Source organism: Hyperolius riggenbachi, chromosome 1, assembly GCF_040937935.1.
Source record: "Hyperolius riggenbachi isolate aHypRig1 chromosome 1, aHypRig1.pri, whole genome shotgun sequence".
Classification (NCBI taxonomy): Eukaryota; Metazoa; Chordata; class Amphibia; order Anura; family Hyperoliidae; genus Hyperolius; species Hyperolius riggenbachi.
In genome coordinates this window covers 238,566,396-238,587,284 of record NC_090646.1, presented here as the reverse complement: position 1 = coordinate 238,587,284, position 20,889 = coordinate 238,566,396, and the positions used below count along the sequence as shown (strand labels likewise).

The window sequence follows — 20,889 nt, the reverse complement described above, 5'->3', positions numbered from 1 at the left end:
TCTTTATGCACTTCAGCCCTTAGGGGCACCAAGGGAAGTCAAGGAAACATTGGGGGGGATCAAAGTTTTACTGGGGGGCCCCATGAATTGTAGTTACGCCACTGATTAGAGGAAATCTAGACTGCCTTTAGTAGAACCGAGCTAGAGTTTTGCAGCAAGAATCAGTGCTTTGCCAATCATTTCATGAAAGAAAAAAGGAGGAAGAAATGTACTGTGTGTATTTACTCTGGGCCATTATTCAATTCACTTTTTTTTTTTTCTCCGAAGTTTTCACTTAGACGACAGTTTCACTAGTCAATAAAATGTATTTTGAGCCACCAGCAAGCAAGACACTACCCCAATTACAAATGTTGACAGTACTTTTTCGCCTATTTCTTCAATTGTAGAATGTTGAAAAGTTATTGTTAAAGATAAGAAAATGATCTCCTACCTAGGAGAAAACTTAGGAGAAACCTAAATTGAATTAGGGCCTGAAAGTCTTTTTCTAAACTGCCTGTCTAAGTAGGTCAACCCAAAACAAAAGTCTCTTCTATTATCTAGTCAGAGTGAGGTGATGTAACCAGATTTTCCCTCTACTCCCTCCCCCTTGTTTAAAAGGCTATGTCACCTGAGTTTTTTCACTTTACATTGTGTTGTTGAGGCACACAGGCAGGGAGAGACAGTTCTCATATTTATTCAGGGACTTCTAAGTTGTTTCTTTTCACTTTAGGTGTATTCTTTGCTTGCTGATTGATTTGCTGCTTGCTTTCTAATGTAATGCTACATTGCACTATTTTTATTTCCCTGGCCCATCTTTTAAGGTGCTTGCAGAATGACCCTTGTTACAGTGTCTTCCGTCTTTTTGCTCTATGTACTCGGAGTAGTAAGTAAATGCACTATCGGAGTTGTATCCCCTTACTGTACTGTATTTTCATACTCTCTATATATTTTTAAGTGAAGATGAAACTTTATCTCCTAGGAGCTAAAGTTAATTGTGTATGTGCCAATGTGTGTCTGCTGGTGGATATTTAAACAGGAGGCACCAAGCACAGTTTTCTTTACCCTCAGAACCTTTTTATAAAGGCCACTGGTGCCTGAGTATATGGTTCACATTAGAGCATTAGGGCATTGTGGTGCATTGCATCAGACAATATAATTGCTAATGCAATGCAACTATATTGTAGTGGTGTATTCACATTGGCAAGTTAGCATTGTGGTGTGGTGCGTTGTACTGCACAATGTGCACATGTACAGTTGCAGTGAAACATACTTTTCATTTAATGTATGCTTTACTGTTACACACAATGCAACTTTTCCCCTCCATAGCATTGTGATCCTATTTTTACAGAGTATGCAACACAACACCCCAGTGTGAACCTAGCCTAAAGTAGGAGAAAATCAATGATTATAACCATGCAAGCACAGATATTAGTAATCCTTACCACTATACCACCAATAAATAGCCAATGTGGTGGCTGATGCAGGGCCCTAGGTGGGCTTTCTAGTCCACTAAAGCAGCGGCCCAGCTGATATCATAACCTTTGCCCCCTATTACTACACCATTATTACACCATGGACCACTGTGTCCAAATTGCTGTATCAATCCAAATCCCTTTCATAGAGTCAGGCCAACATACACAACACATATCACCCTGTCCCCTGGTGGTGGTGCAGAAAAAGCATGGGGAGCTCCCCATTCAGCCTAGCACCCGTCCCCAGCCAGTCTGGTACACCCCTCTATTCTAAGCTCCCCAGCCAGCCTCTACCTATTCTTAGCTCCCCAGCCAGCCTGGTACCCATCTGTAGCACCCCAACTAGCCTAGTACCCATCCCTAGCTCCCAGCCAGCTTAGTACCCCTCTCCAGTTTATTGGTTGGCTTAGTGGCCTTTGACAAACTTAATTGTTTTTAATCAATAATAAGGCGTACTGTATTAGAAGTGGACAAGCCCGTGAGCATGGTGGTATTGTAGATGGCCTACACTTATGGCTCTAGGCCCCGCATGTGACACTCGCTCCAGGCCGTCTCTGACCTATGGTAGGTGCACCTCTGGTAGTTTTATACTGAAAAGATTAACCTCTACCTTACACTTCTTTATACAGTACCTATCTCAAACCTCCCATTAAAGTAACCTTCCCTTTCCCAATCTTCTAACTCTCTTTACTTCTTCCTAAACCTATCCGGTAAAACATCAAATCTGTCCCACATTCTAGCCGAATACTTCAGCTGGGTGTTTCTGTCTTGTAATAGCTGAATGCCTTGCACCGAAATTGACCATCACCAACCCCCTCAAGCTGAAAAGTGTGCTGGACTTTCACAGGCTGTGTAATAGCCAAAATAATTTCAGGAAGCTGATAGAATAGCTGAAAAGCTATATCCCTAGGGCTGTGGAGTCAGAATCGAGGAGTCAGAGTTGGATCAAGTTTTTTGGTACCTGGAGTCGGAATCGATGGTTTCATAAACTGAGGAGATGGACGATTTTTGTACTGACTCCACAGCCCTGTGTATCCCTGGTGTTGCTTTTAGCTGATGTAACCACATCCATACCCAGTATACTCAACAGGTTTGCGGTTCAACCTGATTTGCTCTTGTGAGTAATCAGCCACAGAACCAGTGTAAGTTTTAGATATCATTTAAGTTCATCAGTGTCACATCGATACCGTTTCATACGCAATGTGGAATACCGGTAATTAAAGAGATGATTAAATAGATGATGCAACGTGGGCTGCTGAGACAATAAAATAACAACCTTATCAGTCATTTTTCAACCTCTACGCTCTCTGATTGCTGCTGGTTACGCTGGGATTGCATCTTTAGCACATATGAAATCATGCAGGCATTGTACTGTATCAGGAGGACATTGGCCTGAATTCACTAAGCATTACCGCATTCGGTAATGCAGAAAACAGCTGATTTTACCAATTACCTTGCCAAATGCCAATTCACTTAACCTATTACCTCACTGAAAAGTGAAATTATCAACTAGTGAATTAAATTAACGAATTTGTGGTAAATATCTCAAGAGATGTCAAGAACTTGCAATTCACTAAGATTAAAACATTCGGGAGGTAAAAGTGTTCGATATTTACCTCCAGCTTTTGACCAGCCAGTAACTCACATTCTCCATGCGGTAATATTGACAGATGTAGCTGACAGCCAATAAGGAGAACCAGTCAGCCAATAGGGAGAGCCACACAGCCCTGCTTCTCACCCCATTTGATCCGATACTCTGGAGGGCGGGACATCAGAGCAGGAAAAGGAGACATTAAAAAGGCTTTTCTGTATCTCTTTATATGTGCATATCCATATACTGGTAAACAGAAGAGCTCCCTCTAGTGGCTGCAGCACATCTAAATGGATGCCAGGGATGTACTGGACAGAAAAACCCTGACTAATGCACACCACTTGGGAGAAAACTCACAGTTTTCTGCCTGACCCGCTCCACAGCTGGTGAGTCTTACCGAGCAGGGCTTAGTGAAATGAAGCATGTTTTTTTTTTTCAGTATATTACCGAACTTCTTAGTGAATACATTGAATGTGGTATTTTACGGACCTGAATTATTTTACCGAACTGAGCTTAGTAAATTGAGGCCATTGTGTAGAAATACTTCTTCATGGAACTTTACACTTTACACTAAAAAGTTAAGTAGCAGCCGCTACTAGTAAGAGGCAATGGGCGGGGATGACTCACCTCTACCGCGTTCCAGCGTGCGTTCCACTGCCGTCACTTCCTGCAATGCTGCCCACTGTATTGTAAGTGGACGGCACTGCAGGAAGTGACGACAGTGGAGTGCATGCTGGAAAGCGGAAGAGGTGAGTCATCCCCAACCATTGCCTCTTACTAGTAGCGGCTGCTACTTAACTTTTTAAAGCTGGAGGGGGAGCGCAGATCGGGGGACTCAGGCGAGGGACGGGGGATCCGACCCCCCTCCCCGCCTCTTTGCCCAATAACCCCTCCTGCCCGCTACCCCTCCAACTCGGCGGACCCCAACACCCAGAAGTGCCGCTCCCCCAGAAGTGCCGCCTGCGGCATTTGTTTCACCCCGCCTCATGGGCAGACCGGCCCTGCTGTTAGCATAATAATAGTACATGCAGTAAAATTATGCAAAATTATGAAGACATCTTGTGGCCAAATAGTAAAATTACACCTATGGTACATACATTTTTTTCTTTAATAAAAAGATCCACACATACAGTACATGTAAAAGTAATCCCTTACCTCCCACACTCTCCAATAGTTACGCAAATAAAACATTTGTATAAAACAAAATTACAATTAAAAAAATACATAAATAGTTACTTTAGGGACCAAATTTTGTTAATATGTATGTCAAGGAGGTATATTACTGTTATTTTTTTAATTATGGGCTTGTAATTAGTGATGGACACAAAACTGAAAAAAATGCACCTTCATTTCCAAATAAAATATTGGCGCCATACATTGTACTAGGGAAATATTTTAAACATTGCAATAACCGGGACAAATGGGCAAATAAAATGTGTGGGTTTTAACCACAGTAGAACATTTTATTTTCAAACTATTATGGCTGAAAAGTGAGAATTAATTTTTTCCATTTTTTTCTTATTATTCCCATTAAAATGCAGTTAGAATAACATAATTCTTAGCAAAAAGTACCACCCAAAGAAAGCCGAATTGGTGAGGAAAAAAAAAAAACTGTTTAGATCATTTCAGTGTGATAAGTACTGATAAGGTTATTGGCAGATGAATGGACGCAGTGCTGAAATTTGAAAATTGCTCTTGTTTTTAAGGGAAAAAACCCTTGGAGGCGAAGTGGTTAAACCTAGCGTTTGTTTACAATTCAGTTCGTGAATGTAAATCAGTGCTACTGATTCAAACTGACTATACAAGTAAATAAACACAAGTGTAGATGTTAACAATCTTTCCTCTGTTGCTGACATTTGTACATTTACTACACATTTGGTTTTTTTATAGGTTAAAACATTCTATCTCTACCCAAACGAACCCACCATCCTGGCAAATATCAAGAGAGGTCTGGCAAGTCTATTCCAGTTCCAGCTCAGCTCGGGCTCTGTCAGTGAGGTAAGCGTCTTGCCATATGTGGGCTGTCTTCACAAGTAGCAGCTTGTGGCAGAGACGGAAGTTAGTCAGGCCATGAAAGTCTGTGGATTTAACATTCCAGCATAAGTCATCTCCTGTGCCTGGTGAGATTTGTGGGTGTTTGTAGAACACAGAATGAAGAGAATCACATTCTGCTTGTGGGTAGGGGAAAAATGTGAAGTGTGGAGGTTTATAGCACCTGTTTCCTAATAATGTGTTTTTCACTGACTCATAATTATTTACCATGACCTTAAACATGCAGTAACTAAATCATTTTCACTAAACCTACATAAACATACATACTTGAGTACTGTATGCACTACCATTTTTTGTAAAAAAAAATGATTTCGGTTAATAGGTGCTGGCATGGGCACTTATAGAATTCTTGCTCCCTGTGGAGATTTCTAGAGCAACATATCTATATCCCCTGACCCGAGTTGCTGAGATGACCTTTATGGTGATACTTGTAATAGAAGTAGTGCCATAGCAGAGGCACCTTAATGGAAGGAACAAAGTGATGGGGGCACCATAATTAGGTAATGTTAAACTCACCAGTCCCTGGGTCCACCGACGGCCTCTTCAGACACCAACCTAGTAGGCTTCTGGGAACGGCATCCACACCGTCCTCCTCCTGAAGCAGTGACAGCACGCTTAATGGAGACAGTTGTAGCCACTGGGGGGAAGGCAAAACCACAGCATTGGCGCAAAGCCCAGGGTATTTAAACACCAGACACTCAGCGCTCAGTGCTGTTTCATGCTCTGACAGCTGTGGTGTGTAGTCACGCTGTTTATGTCCTGTCCAGTCAGTCCGGTCTGGCTAGACCTGTCCATTCCACCCTATCCAGTCTGGCCTATCCAGTTAGTCGTGTCACGTCAGTCCTGTCACATCCATTCAGTCAATCCAGTTATCAACTCCAATTAATCCTGTCCTCTCAGTCCTGTCAAACAAGTCCTGTCAGTCCTGTTGCTTAGTTCTGTCTTCAGTCCGTGCTTCCCTTACCACAGAGGTCACCCCTCCTGTTCTTCTCATCACTGGTGGGGCAGCCCGTGGGTCATTCAATGGTGGGCACCAGGTAGCAAAGCAGTCCATCACCCGCAAGGGGTGATGGCCCATTATCGCTTGCCGGTTGCGCTGGTGAAAACTCATTATCTCTTAGATGCCACACCCTAGGGGGGTCCATACCAATCACTGGTGCTGAGATCTTAAGACCTTAAAGGAACACTATTGATTAACATGTTTTTTTCAATTGAGATAGGACATGTTTGGGGAGTGCTGCTGAGTGCTGGTGTATACATTTGAATCCTTATCTCTTTGTTTACTGTTATCTAATTCCTTTCACACTTTTCTGATGGCAATCTGCTCTCGAATTTCGAAGGCAGAATGAGCCATGAGGGGAGTAGGAAATTCCCTCACAGTGCATCTGTTTACTCTGTGTGTGCAGAGAGCTCAGTTAGGGACAGGCAGAGCTTTCTCTCACAGAGAGCAGAGGAAATGTATCTTATGTGCAACATAAACATTTGTAATTGTGTGTGTGAAACTTGATACGTTACAGGCTTTTGTTTTCATATAACTCAACTTCAATATTAAACTGTTCTTAGCATGTCAGACTGCAGAGATTCACCTATGCAAATGAGACATTTCAAACGTAGCTAAAATCTACACAGAATGCATTACAGCTTTTGCCTCTGATATTTAACATGAAAAATAGGAACATTTTTACATAGATACTTAGACATTATTTGTACATTGTCATTTTAGAACACTTGGGTATTAATAGTGTTCCTTTAAGCCTGGTACACACATCCAATTTGCCAATGACTGGCCAATTTTACCACCTCCATACAGTATGAAGGCCAACATATTTGAATACTATGAACAAATTGTGGGTAAGCACTTATATTACATACACGTGGTAAAATTGGTCAATAATTGTCCAATCAAAATTGGATGTGTGTACCAGGCTTTAGACATGAGTTTGACATGGCAGCTCTAGGTACTTGGATTTCCTTCCAAGAACACACTGGTAGGTGAACTGGACTTGATCAGATGGGCTGTAGAAGTTGTGTATGATTATGAATATTGTAGCAGCTTTAGAATCTAAGCTCAGAGAGGATTAGGAATTAGGCCCGGTTCACACTTGCGTTTTGATGAAATACTTACCGGTGGCACGGGTCAGTTCCGGTCTGGTCCGTTCTGAAAACATCCTTTCGCCATCAGGAGGCCATCAGGATCCGGTCAGGTCACGTTCAGTTTTCATCCGGATCTTCTTCCGTTCTTCATGCGTCCTGGTACCGTTTCCGTTTTCAAAGAGGGGCCTGGAAGGTCTGGAAAGGCGCTGGAGTCCTTCTTGGGGAGAGCCTGCTGTGCGGACATCATCCTCCTCGTCCCGCGGGGCCCTGCGTCTGGATGGTCGGGTCCTTCCCTGTCCTCCGCTGTGTTCTGAGGTGGCTGTGGAGAGGCTGGGGGCTGTCCAGCGCTGGGTACATCCACATGGCCGCCTGTACCATAGAGAACCCCACAGGAAGTGGGGTAGGACGTCCGGCTTACATCCGGAAGTGTGTTGTGCACTTCCGTTTCCCCTCAGAACTCTTGCGCTGGATTTTCTTGTCCGGATCCGGTCCGGCGGCGGTGGACGGAGGACCGGTCCGGAAAATTGGAGCATGTTGGAAAATTCCGGACCGCAGGCCAGACCGCAGACTGCATCCAGATCCGGAGGAACGGACGAGTGCACACGGGTCCATTGATTAACAATGGGCCCTTAATCGTCCGTTCCGTTTGCGGACTTTGCGGTCCGGCTGCGGTCCGCAAAATAACGCAAGTGTGAACCGGGCCTTAGTAATAGCTTTAAATGGTTCTGTATATTCTTAAAGCCCTGCTTACTACGGTAGCACAATTTAAATATAAGACAAATGGGTTTGATTTTTCAGTTTCAACAGAGAATAAAATTCGATTTTAACAAGTTAAATTAGCAAAAAAGATGAAAAATGGGGAGTAAGCTGCAGGGAGCTAGAGGTAATAGTTACAGATGAAATAACTGCATTATTGTGTAAAACATTTTCAGCCAAGTCATGTACAGAAATAATTTGTGTCTTTGTATTTTCCAGGCTGATGTTTCTGGTAAGTGTAAAGTTACCTACCAGGCACAAAAGAACCGGGTGACAAAAATCAAGGATCTAGACAGCTGCAAGATTTCAAAAGCAGGATTCACCACCTCTAACAAGGTAGGAAGGGCAGCTGGGGATCAGTTCAGAACAGACAAATGTTTAAAAATCTATGTTGATTAAATGAATCTGAGCAAAATTTTACACCACGTTTACACTCATGCATATTCCTCAGCACAGTATTGTCTTGCTCTACTTCAGAAAAAAATATTTTAGTTTTGGATTGTGAGAAAAATGGTTAGAACCTATTTGGGGTTCTTATATCAGTCTGTGTTCCCATTGGGAAGATCCTTCGCTTCCAGTCCTTAACCCATTCAGGTTCCGTGGTTTTCACGTGAGAAATGTTCACCTCCCATTCATTAGTCTATAACTTTATCACTACTTATCACAATGAACTGATCTATATCTTGTTTTTTTCGCCACCAATTAGGCTTTCTTTGGGGGGTACATTTTGCTAAGAGCCACTTTACTGTAAACGCATTTTAACAGGAAGAATAGGAAAAAAATGGAAAAATTCATTATTTCTCAGTTTTCAGCCATTATAGTTTTAAAATAATACATGCCTCCATAATTAAAACTCACGTATTGTATTTGCCCATATGTCCCGGTTATTACACCGTTAAAATTATGTCCCTATCACAATGTATGGCGACAATATTTTATTTGGAAATAAAGGTGCATTTTTTCCATTTTGCATCTATCACTATTAACAAGTTTAAAATAAAAAAAATATAGAAATATTTCATCTTTACATTGATATTTAAAAAGTTTAGACCCTTAGGTAAATATTTACATGTTTTTTTTTTATTGTAATGTTTTTTGTTTTTTTTATAGTAAACATTTTATTTGGGTAGTTTTGGGAGGGTGGGGGGTAAACAATAGATTTATAATGTAAATGGGTGTTCATTTTAATTTATTTTTATTTTCAGTTGTAGTATTACTTTTTGGCCATGAGTTTGTTTACATGACGTCACTCTAAGCGTAACACACGCTTAGAGTGGCGCATCGGGGAGGGAACGGCCAGAAAAGGCGCAGCTTCCGAGAGAAGCTGTCGCTTTTTCAGCGGGGGAGAGGAATCAGTGATCGGGCACCATAGCCCGATACATTGATTCCCTGGCTACCGAATCCGCGACCGGGAGTGCGCGTGCACGCGCGCGATCGGCCGCGGGGGCACGCGGTAGTGCGCATGGTTCCTGGACGTAGTTTCTACGTCCACGAACCAAAATAGGTTAAAAGCAGTATGAAAGATAATTAAGGGTAGCAGTATGAGTATGGAAAGGGTTCTAACTCTTTCCTACCCATTTGTTTTTGCTTTGGTCCCTTTTGGAAATACTTCCACACTTCCACTTAGGACAGGAAGTGAAGGAAAGTATCTCAGTTCTGAAAAAGGTAGTGAACAGAACAGGGAAATAACAAAATAAACAGCTTCTTCTCTTCACACATATCTTAAAAATTACAGGGTCAATTAAACATAGGAAAATATCCAGAACAGACCTTCAGGACTTTAATAAAGAGGCTCTTCAGGCCTCTTTCACAGTAGGACATTGCGGTTTGATGCAATGTTAAAGTCGCAACGCAAATTACAACACAACGCCCCAAAAAAGTTGCAACGCAACTTAATGCCCCGTTATCATCGCATACAGTAGAGCATACAGGCAATGAAAAGTGTGCTTCCAAGTCATTACTGAGCATGTGCAAACAGTCTAACACAGCTAATAATGTGTATAACGCACTGCATGCAGTACTTTCACCTAACGTGCATCGTTAGACACCAACGCAACATGTGCACTATACATACTACACAGAGAGCGTGCGCACTGTGAACAGGGCATTGATTTTTCATAGCAGTGAGTTATTCTGCGTTGAATATTGTTTTAAAGTGCGACTTTAACGTCGCACTGTGAAAGAGGCCTCGGAAAATAAATCATTGAATTGAACTACCAGTAATGAAATTAAAAGTCTATGTGGAATAATGCTTAAGGCCAGAAACCCACTAGGAGCAATTTCTAATCGCTAGTGATTTGAAAAAGCTCTTGATAATGCAATGCTATGGGGGATTTTTATAAAATCACATCGCTCAAGTGGGATCACACCCATAGCATTACATTAGCAAGAGTTTTTAAATCGCAAAAAGCTCAGGAAATCGCTCCTAGTGGGTTTCTGGCCTAAAGGACACTTGTAACATTCCTCTCCCCAAAAAGGTTAGAGACTTGCGTCTGTAGAGGGAAGTGTGTGGATGATCCAGAGGCCTCCTGAATCCTCTACCCTCCTGCGCTGTGCTGGGACCCTCTCAATATGGTAGGAGTTGCTCAGCACTGCTGCAAGAGAGGAGAAACAATACAATTTAGTACACAGTAGAAGTACGTGTTTCATCACTATCTAGGACAGTGATGGCTAACCTTGGCACTCCAGCTGTGGTGAAACTACAAGTCCCATGAGGCATTGCAATACTCTGACAGCTCTAAGCATAAATCAAGAAGGCAGAGGCATGATGGGATTGGTAGTTTTGTCACAGCTGGAGTGCCAAGGTTAGCCATCACTGATCTAGGAGGTCAAAACTTCCCCAAAGGAGGTGCTTTTTTATCCGAACTAGGGGGAAGAGTAACGCAATGTGCAGGAAGACCAATCAAGGTTTTGCCCACCTGCTGACTACTCTGGTTATTCCTTAATAAATCATCCTCACAAACAACAATAACCTTTTTTTATCCATAAGCAAGTTTGGCTGATGTAACCGTTTTGAGGAATCTTTTTGTGCATACTGACATATTGTTACAGCAAGTTCCTATCTTTTGTTTTGGGCAGGTGCTCAGTGTTTCTAAAAAAGATACATCGAGTACAACTTACCTTATTGAAGAAGACATTCTTAAATCTGTGCTGGCTGAAGAAAACCATGTGCTGACTGTAAGTGTGTATGCAGCCATGGCAGCAAAAATACTATGCAGGTGGGTCTTATCTTTTTTTTCACTCATACTTTAATCCTCAATTCAGTTTTCTAGCTATCTGCCAAGCAAAGCTGGATCAAGATATACAGAGGCTTGCAAAAGTATTCAGCCCCCTTGCAGTTTTCCACATTTTGTCACATTACTGCCACAAACATGAATCAATTTTATTGGAATTCCACATGAAAGACTAATACAAAGTGGTGTACACGTGAGAAGTGGAACGAAAATCATACGTGATTCCAAGCATTTTTTTACAAATAAATAACTGCAAAGTGGGGTGTGCGTAATTCTTCGGCCCCCTGAGTCTCAATACATTGTAGAACCACCTTTTGCTGCAATTACAGCTGCCAGTCTTTTAGAGTATGTCTCTACCAGCTTTGCACATCTAGAGACTGAGATCTTTGCCCATTGTTCTTTGCAAAACAGCTCCAGCTCAGTCAGATTAGATGGACAGCGTTTGTGAACAGCAGTTTTCAGATCTTGCCACAGAGTCTCGATTGGATTTAGATCTGGACTTTGACTAGGCCATTCTAACACATGGATATGTTTTGTTTTAAACCATTCCATTGTTTCCCTGGCTTTAAATTTAGGGTCGTTGTCCTGCTGGAAGGTGAATCTCCGCCCCAGTCTCAAGTCTTTTGCAGACTCCAAGAGGTTTTCTTCCAAGATTGCCCTGTATTTGGCTCCACCCATCTTCCCATAAAGGCCAACTTTGACAGTGCATGACTAATAGTTGTCCTATGGACAGATTCCACCACCTGAGCTGTAGATCTCTGTAGGTTTACAGTTGTGCCATACTCCTTCCATTTCTGAATGATCGCTTGAACAGTGCTCCGTGGGATGTTCAAGGCTTTGGAAATCTTTTTGTAGCCTAAGCCTGCTTTAAATTTCTCAATAACTTGATCCCTGACCTTTCTGGTGTGTTCTTTGGACTTCATGGTGTTGTTGCTCCCAATATTCTCTTAGACAACCTCTGAGGCCGTCACAGAGCAGCTGTATTTGTACTGACATTAGATTACACACAGGTGCACTCTATTTAGTCATTAGCACTCATTATGCAATGTCTATGGGCAACTGACTGCACTCAGACCAAAGGGGGCTGAATAATTGCGCACACCCCACTTTGCAGTTATTTATTTGTAAAAAATGGTTGGAATGATGTATGATTTTCATTCCACTTCTCACATGTACACCACTTTGTGTTGGTCTTTCACGTGGAATTCCAATAAAATTGATTCATGTTTGTGGCAGTAATGTGACAAAATGAGGAAAACTTCAAGGGGGCAGAATACTTTTGCAAGCCACTGTAATAGGGCTTTCTGCAAAAGTTATCCTGGTACCCACTGACTCCACCCAAATGTAGCAGTATTAGGTGCCCTGCCCCACCTTTATAGCGTTATTAGGTTTCACCTCTCCCCCTTTCAATAGCAGGTTTAGGTGCCAACCCCCCAGATAGCATTATGCTGGGAATACCAGCATACACCATACTTTTTTGGCAGATAGATGATTTGATAGATAATTTCCAACATGTCCGATCTTATTTTCGATTATTTTTCTGATCGATTTCTCATAGAAGTGAATGGAAATATATAAGAAAAGATAAGAGAATCAAGCAGGAAATTGAGCGGAAAAACGAATCAAAAATCGGTCGGATGGAAAATCGACCGTAAAAACGCATGGTGTATTCCCAGCATAAGGAGACCTTTGCCCCTGCAGAGTGCACACAGCATAGCGCTCTCACCTGACTGGCTGAGGCACTTATCCTCCTTCTTCCTTCAGTATTCTTCCATCTCCATGGCTCCCCTGCAGAGGCCCCCTAAAGATATGTGAGTGCAAAAAGGGTGCTTGACAAATTTGTAGGGCTGTTGTGTTCAGATGCAGCCAATACTGTTTCTTCTGAGCTATATGTACACTTTGTTCCTTATCCATCACTATGAGGTTGTTTGACCCACTAATGGCTGCATTAGCTGCCAACAAAAAATCTGATGATACTGCTTTTTAACCATGCATTGTATGAGCAAAAAGTGTTAGTATCACATAACTACAATCTACAATTAAAACATTAATATCAAAATATTTGTACCACTTTGTTTTACTTTTATGGGAAAAAGTGCAGTTTCCCTTCCAGCCATTGAATAAGCACAAATCCAGGCATGCAGGGCGAGTATCCAGGAGGTTTGACCCATGAGAATGCCCACATTTGAATTTCCTACCTAAGCTCATTTCAATTAGCTGCATTAGGATACATTTCAAATATACAATTCAGGAGTGTAACTGCAAATCATGGTGATGTCAAGCAAAACGTTGATGGGGTCCTCCAATGTTCCTTTGGCTTAATGTAAACATTGCCCCCTGAAGTGTCAGTGGTAGTGCCCTATTCTGTAATATAATGTGCAACTGAAATAAAACTACATTTAATGCAGAGCAGCTTTACTCTTTGAAGGGGAAAACCGATAAATCCATTGACTTCTGATCCTTGGCAATTAGTCACAGTTCAGATTGCTTAGTAAGATCAGATAAAGATAAATTCAGACTGGATGCTGTACTTTCCACATTGCTTAGCCCAGTAGTTTGCTTTTCTATTTCTGGGTCACACAGTCATTCAGTGTAAGCCGTAGGTGGTAGTGGTGGTATTTATACTACTACAAGCAGCATGCTAGTGTTACAAACATTAACTCACTCCTCTGATTCTCTTCCCTTTTAGTATAATGTCTGATAGATGTCCTATAAATATTTTAGGACAGCTGAAAAAGCTGTTTTATTTGTTTCATGGGTTGTGCAACGTTGCTTACTATGGTACATAGTACTGCTTATTTATCACTGTTATGATGATATGATCATTGCTAACCACTTGAGCACCGCAATGTTAAACCCCCCTAAAGACCAGGCCATTTTTCTTAAATTGGACCACTGCAGCTTTAAGGGCTCGCTGCAGGGCCGCACAACTCAGCACACAAGTGATTCCCCCCCCCTTTTCTCCCCACTAATAGACCTCTCTGTTGGTGGGGTCTGATCGCTCACCAATTGTTTGTTTGTTTGTTTTTGTAAATATTTATTTTATTATTATACTATTTAATTTAAAAAAATGTTTTACATTTTTCTGTTCCCCCCTCCCTCCCTCCCTCCCCCCGCCAGCCAGTCAGCGTGATTGGCTGTCATGGGCTTCAGCCTACGGCAGCCAATCACTTCCCTGCCTCTGGAGGGGACAGCCATGTCACGCGACTGTCCTCAGTACAGCGCTGCCTTAGATCACAGCGCTGTATGGGGTAATTTGATGGCTATGGGAGACTGAAGCTCCGCCTTCCAAGCGGAGCTGCATGCGCATCGGCGCACACGATCTCCTGCTAGCCCCATTCAAAGCCATTCAAACCAATCGGCGTTGAGCGGTCCTGGGGCTGCCGCCGCGTTCACGGCAATCGGTGTAGAGCGGTCAGCAATATGCCACTCTGCTACAAGCAAAATGATTTCTTAGTTCATTCTTCTTCGTTTACATTAACAAGCATACAAGCATACGCTCTACTATAGGCCATTCCCCCTTTGACCTCTGGCCAAGTTGCGTTCCTACTAGATATCCTAAAAACACACTGCCTTTACGTATGTTTATTGTATATCACCCCACCTCTTGTTTCCCCCCTATTCCTTTAGAGTGTAAGCTCACAAGGGCAGGGCTTTCTCCCCCTTTTGTGTCTAAGATTTTGTTACACATTTACTGTATTCATATTAATGTTGTCACTGTAATTACCAATTCTTTATTTTGTACCAACCCTGTATTTGGTATATTGGTGTATACCATTGTCTGTATTATTTTGTACCCCATGTTTGTTTCTTGAGTTGTACAGTGCCATGGAATATGTTGGTGCTTTATTAATCAATAATAATAATAATAATTAACATTATAAGCTATTATGCATTGCAGTGATAAAATAGTATGCAAATTCGGAAGTTAGAATAGTATGCAAATTCCAGCTACTAAGTTTTTAGTAACTACTTTTTAACCACCCAGTTGCCTCTGTAGTATGCATCTGACAAGGGTATTGCAAATTTTAAAAGTCGTTACTCATTGCAACAAACGCAAGTCAGCCACCTTGCACAGAATGCTACAGCGATAAAGGTGGTGAGCTGAGGCAGTCAACCTCCCTGACTGTATCCCTGACTGAGGCTCGGGGGCAGAAAAAAGCACTCAGGAGCGCTCATCCCAAGCATGACTCGGGGTAGCTGCCAGGAGGTCTATGCAGAACCTTATTCATAGTGGGCGTTTTAACTCACCTCCCCGGGATCCAGACTCCGGCAGCCATTCTCCTTCCTTTCTTTGGAGGCTCTGCATCCCTCTTGTGAGATTGCGGTCTGTCATCATGACGACAGACGGCGATCTCGCTATAGAGTCACCCAGGGGACGGAGGGAGGAATTACAGAGCTGGATTCCAGGAAGATGAGTAAGTGCAGTGGCTGCCACAGATCTCTCTGCGGTGTGATTTTTTCCTGAATTTAGGGTCTAAAAGCATGCTTAAAAATTATACCGTTTTTAGACCCTAAAATCTGTAAATAATCAAACCGACAGGGAGGTTAATAAAGGCTAACTGCACTGCTCTACAACCATCTGTATTAGCCCTCTATAAAAGGTTCATACATCTCTCCTCACTCATTTTATATTTATAAACATTCAGGCAAAAACTTGAACTGAAGTCTATCAAGGCCGGGCCTAAAGAAGTTGCAGGAAAGCAGCTGGCTAACGTAGTGAAAGGGATGGACCCCAAATACGTGGCTACTCCACTAGTGGCTGATCTGCTGAAATCTGAATGCAAAAGTTGTCCCACAGTGAGTAGCCATCAGTGTTTACTCATCATAGCCATTTCTTCAATCATAATTATTTTATATTACAAATTTCTGGATTATTTTATATTATGTACTTCTTCTTTATCAGCTTTCAGAGCAGTGGAAAACCATTCGCAAGTATTTGGAGCCTGCCAATCTTTCAAAAGCCAGCGCAGCTCACAATTTTCTGTCGCTCATGCAGGGTTTCCGAAGAGCTAAAAAGTCAGATATTTTAGCACTTCTCAGATCAGAGAAAGACGACGTGCTGTGAGTATCAGTGTATATTAATTGTATGCTATATTCTTGAATTGCATGTAATATATTGTAGCATAGGCACAATAGCATGATATTACCAAACTCTGTCATTCTTATGTATTTTGGAAGCATCCAATGATATGTCCCAGTCTATCATGGCCCCTAACCTTACACTTAAGGACCAGGGGTGTTTGGGAAGATCTGTGCTGCGTGGGCTATTCAGCCCACAGCACAGATCGTGTGGCAGGCAGGGAACCAGACTTCCCCCCTTTTTTCCCCACTAGGGGGATGTCCTGCCGGGGGGGTCTGATCGCCGCCGGCTAGTTGGGATTAGCGGGGGGGGGGGCTTCTCAAAGCCCCCCTCCGCAGCGTTCTCGGCGCTTCCTCCTTTTACCTCCCTCCCCTCCGTGATCAAAGCTGCGCAGGACGGATATCCGTCCTGCGCATTGAAGGATAGGCTTCAGCCTATCATATGCCGGCAATCCCCGGCCAATCAGAGGCCGGGGATCGCCGATCTGCCTTACGGCGCTGCTGCGCAGCAGCGCCGTATGATGTGAACAGCGGGGATTTCTTCCCCGCGTGTTTACATTAGGCGTGCGAGCCGCAATCGGCAGCTCGCACACTGTTCACGGAGACACCCTCCGTGAACTTACATGGAAAGGCCGCTCGAACGAGCGGCCATTTCCATGTAATAACCACTTAAACCCGCCGCCGCCTATCGGCGTTAGGCGGTCCTTAAGTGGTTAAAGAGAACCCGAGGTGGGTTCGAAGAATATTATCTGCATACAGAGGCTGGATCTGCCTATACAGCCCAACCTCTGTTGCTATCCCAACCCCCCCTAAGGTCCCCCTGCACTCTGCAATCCCTCATAAATCACAGACACGCTGCTGACAAACAGCTTGTCAGAGCTGGCTGTGTTTATCTCTATAGTGTCAGTCTGCTGCTCTCCCCGCCTCCTGCAGAACTCCAGTCCCCGCCTGCATCCCTTCCCTCCCTGCTGATTGGAGGGAAGGGACGGGGGCAGGGACTGGAGCTATGCAGGAGGCGGGGGAGCAGCTGAGACTGACACTACAGATGTAAACACAGCCTCACAGCACGGCTGTGATTTATTAGGGATTGCAGAGTGCAGGGGGACCTTAGTGGGGTTTGGGATAGCAACAGAGGCTGGGCTGTATAGGCAGATCCAGCCTCTGTATGCAGATAACATTCTTTAAACACACCTCGGGTTCTCTTTAACTGACCAAGAGCCTAATAGCATTCCTGTTTAACCATAATCTCCTTGGCCTCGATTAGTAAAAAGACAATCAGAATGTTTACCTATGAGGACAGAGATTCTTGATAACTCCAGCCTCAAATAAATGGAGAGATCAGTGATGCTCCTGGTTTGCCTATTTATACAAACACTTCCCCATCAATAACTTCAATAACTGTCCGTATATGTATGTAGCTCAGGTACTTAATGCAGTACTTTGCATTGTGTGTACGCTTCTCCATATATGTTCCTGCTACTTTCAACTTGAATAGCTGATTTCTACTAGCTTATAGGAAACTATTATCATGATGATTAAACTGAAAGTCATTTAGTATTAAAGACCCTCTGATAGAAGGTAGGGAAATTCTGGATTCTGAATGTACTTCATCCATCTTATGGCAAAGTAGAATGAGTCCTTGACTGTGGCCTAGCTTTGCTATCTTCCGCCCTGAATACATATTATTATGTGATCTTCGAGCTGGTTCACTAAAAACATTGACTTGCTTTTTACCTACAGTCCTCAGCTGGTTGATGCTGTGACTTTTGCTCAAACCTCTGAATCTCTGGAGGCCATTTTGGAGTTTTTGGACTTTGCTAATGGAAGCAAGCCTCTGTTACAAGAAAGATTCTTGATTGCTTTAGGTCTGGCCTCACATCCAAATGAAAGCATGCTGAGAGCTCTTCTGGTAAGTTAATTTGGAATGACATTGCTTTCCCAACAATTTATGCATCACAAATCCAGAATGATAGAATTTATACAGTGAGGTGGTATACAGCAAGGTCGCGAAAACACCAGTTCTCTCCAGCTATAAATGCCACACTCTGTATGCTGCACTTTAGGGTACATTAAATCTGTGCTGATTACTTACTCACTTTTGCAGGTTTTGTCACCTTTCCCTCTATGTGTCTCTTTCACTCCTTTGTTGACCACCAGTAAAATCCTGTATAATAAAACCCCGGTGTCTGTGCTTCCAGACCTGACAGTTCGCTGTCTGTGAACCTAATTGCATTGTGGGAAATTACAGCCTTTTCCAGCTGCCAAGCAAGCAACATCTTCCTGTGTGCATATACTTCGGACAGTGGTGTACATCAATAATGCAAAAATATTTACTAGATTAAAAACACAAAGTTCATAGGGTAGAGTAAAGGTGGCCATACACTGGCCCGATTCGCGGCCGTTTCGACAGCAGATTCGATCCTGGGATCGAATCTGCTGCCAATCGTTCGCGCTAAACGCACCCGCCGATCCGATTTCCTCCCGAAATCGGATCGGTCCGTCAATCGCGCCGTGCGGGAAATTACCCTCGATCGCCCGCGGGTAGGGAGCGCGTCGCTAGCGGCGGCCGATCCGATCAGGTATACATTACCTGCCGCTGGCTCCCGGGCGTCTTCTCCGCATCTTCTCCGCATCTTCTCCGCGCTGCACCCGCTCCATCCTGGCGCTTCCTGTCACTGCAGTGACCAGGAAGTTCAAATAGAGGGCGCTCTATTTGAACTTCCTGGTCACGGAGTGACACAGGAAGCGCCGGGATGGAGCGGGTGCAGCGTGGAGAAGTTGCGGAGAAGATGCCCGGGAGACAGCGTCAGGTAATGTATGCGCGGGGGGGGGGGGGGGGAGACAGGCGGCAGCGGCGGCTCCACAGATTGTGATCGGTTTCAGGCTGAAATCGATTCACAATCTGTTTGCAGTAAAGGCAGCCATACGATCCCTCTCTGATCAGATTCGATCAGATAGGGATCTGTCAGCTGGTCGATCTAATAGCAAATCGACCAGTGTATGGCTACCTTAATACACAGATGTAGGGTTTAGAATATAAGGAGGAGGAACCAATGCTATAGTGTCCAGCTTAGCATCCTGGGAATACAAAGAGAATTGCATTACCTCCTGTGCTGATGCTGAGATAGCACATTGTGGCTGCAGGGCTCATTCTTTTTAATGTGCAAGAATTCTGTGTTTGAGTAGACTGGCAATACAAGTGCTCTGCATATGGGTGAAATGGAGAAGTCCGGGTACCATGTGGGTGCTGGGTGTAGGTACTTGGTGCTTTGTGCAGTGGTGTAACTATAATTTATGGAGCCCCCAGCAAACTTTGATAGGGTCCCCAATGTTCACACCCTTTCCCTTGCCAACCCCTTGTGATTCTCACAGCCTAGGGGCCCATCTTTCAAGGGTCATAAAACAAGTGTGGATGTCATAATCTTCACACCCATAACAATTTTAGCTACAAAAACACCTAATTTGAAGGATGGATCCCCTTATCGGACGTAGTAGTTGGGGTCACCTTACATCTCTGCCCCCCCCCCATGCAGTCACAGGGGCTGCTCCCTTGTAGTTACGCCTCTGGCTATCTGGGTTAATTTAATCACATCTCTCAACATTTATTTCCCCTTATTTAAGTCAAAGCAGGATGAGCATGGCTTCCCTTGTTTGTGTATGTGTCTTAGCAGCCACTGTGGTGTGACAATAGGCTGTGGCTCTCTTGCCCCTGTGCAAGCACAGCCCATTTATTAATATCCCGGGAGAAAGCAACTAACTTATGTGCATGTATGTGGCCCCTTTGGTTAGAACCAGAATGACCTCAGCTTGATTTTCCGATTTCAGAGTGAAGTGTACACTTGCCTGTTGACTGGCGTAGATAGATTAGGAAACAATTCTAAAGAGGGAATCTCGTCATGGTGAATTTCCCTAGTACAAATGTACTGTGGTCCAATTTGGAAGCTAAGGTCCTCCATTTTCACAACCTAGATACATTTATTAATATTAGAGCTCCGGCCTGTTGTGAGCATGTGTTCTGAGTTCACAGGGTTTAGGATTATCCACCTTTCTCTACACCTATATTTCCCTTATTTCAAGGACACCTGAACAATGGAGGGATTTGGAGGCAGCTATATTTGTTTCCTTTTAAATAATACCAATTGCCCGGAATTCTCTCCAGTAGTGCCAGTTGCCCAGAATTTTCTTTGGCTCCAGTAGTATCTGTATTACACACCTGAAACAAGCATGCAACTAATTCAGTCAAACTTTAGTCAGATTAACTGACTTCTGATCAACATGCTTGTTGAAGTATTAGAGGCAGAGGATCAGCAGGACAGCCCGGTAACTTGCAATGTTGAAAAGGAAATAAATATGGCCACCTCCATATTCCTCTCACTTCAGGTGTACTTTAAAGGACACCCTGGACGAAAATAAACGAATGAAATAAACAATTGTATCTATTTTCCTTCTCCTAAAAATTAGTTTTTAAGATAGTCCACAGTTTTATTTTATGTTTAAATCTACTTTTTAAGTTGTAACTGTTTTATTGTTTTTGCTCAATGACACATTCATCGAAGTATGCCAGAGCTAAAATCTATGAACTATTGACCATTTTTATCTCTTTCCTGCTCTCAGAAGCCATTTTCTGCTA

At 43.2% G+C, this 20,889-nt stretch overlaps 1 protein-coding gene across 3 annotated transcripts in view; it reads left to right on the top strand.

Moving 5' to 3' along the window:
* The window catches only part of MTTP (microsomal triglyceride transfer protein), a 161,536-nt gene that overhangs the window by 84,877 nt on the left and 55,770 nt on the right, over positions 1-20,889 (top strand). For all 3 annotated transcript variants that reach the window (XM_068231823.1, XM_068231816.1, XM_068231832.1), the window contains 6 exons: positions 4,933-5,040; positions 8,164-8,280; positions 11,023-11,162; positions 15,827-15,977; positions 16,084-16,241; positions 18,000-18,168. In XM_068231823.1, the coding sequence (XP_068087924.1) occupies positions 4,933-5,040; positions 8,164-8,280; positions 11,023-11,162; positions 15,827-15,977; positions 16,084-16,241; positions 18,000-18,168 (843 nt within the window). The remainder of the gene's footprint in view (positions 1-4,932; positions 5,041-8,163; positions 8,281-11,022; positions 11,163-15,826; positions 15,978-16,083; positions 16,242-17,999; positions 18,169-20,889) is intronic.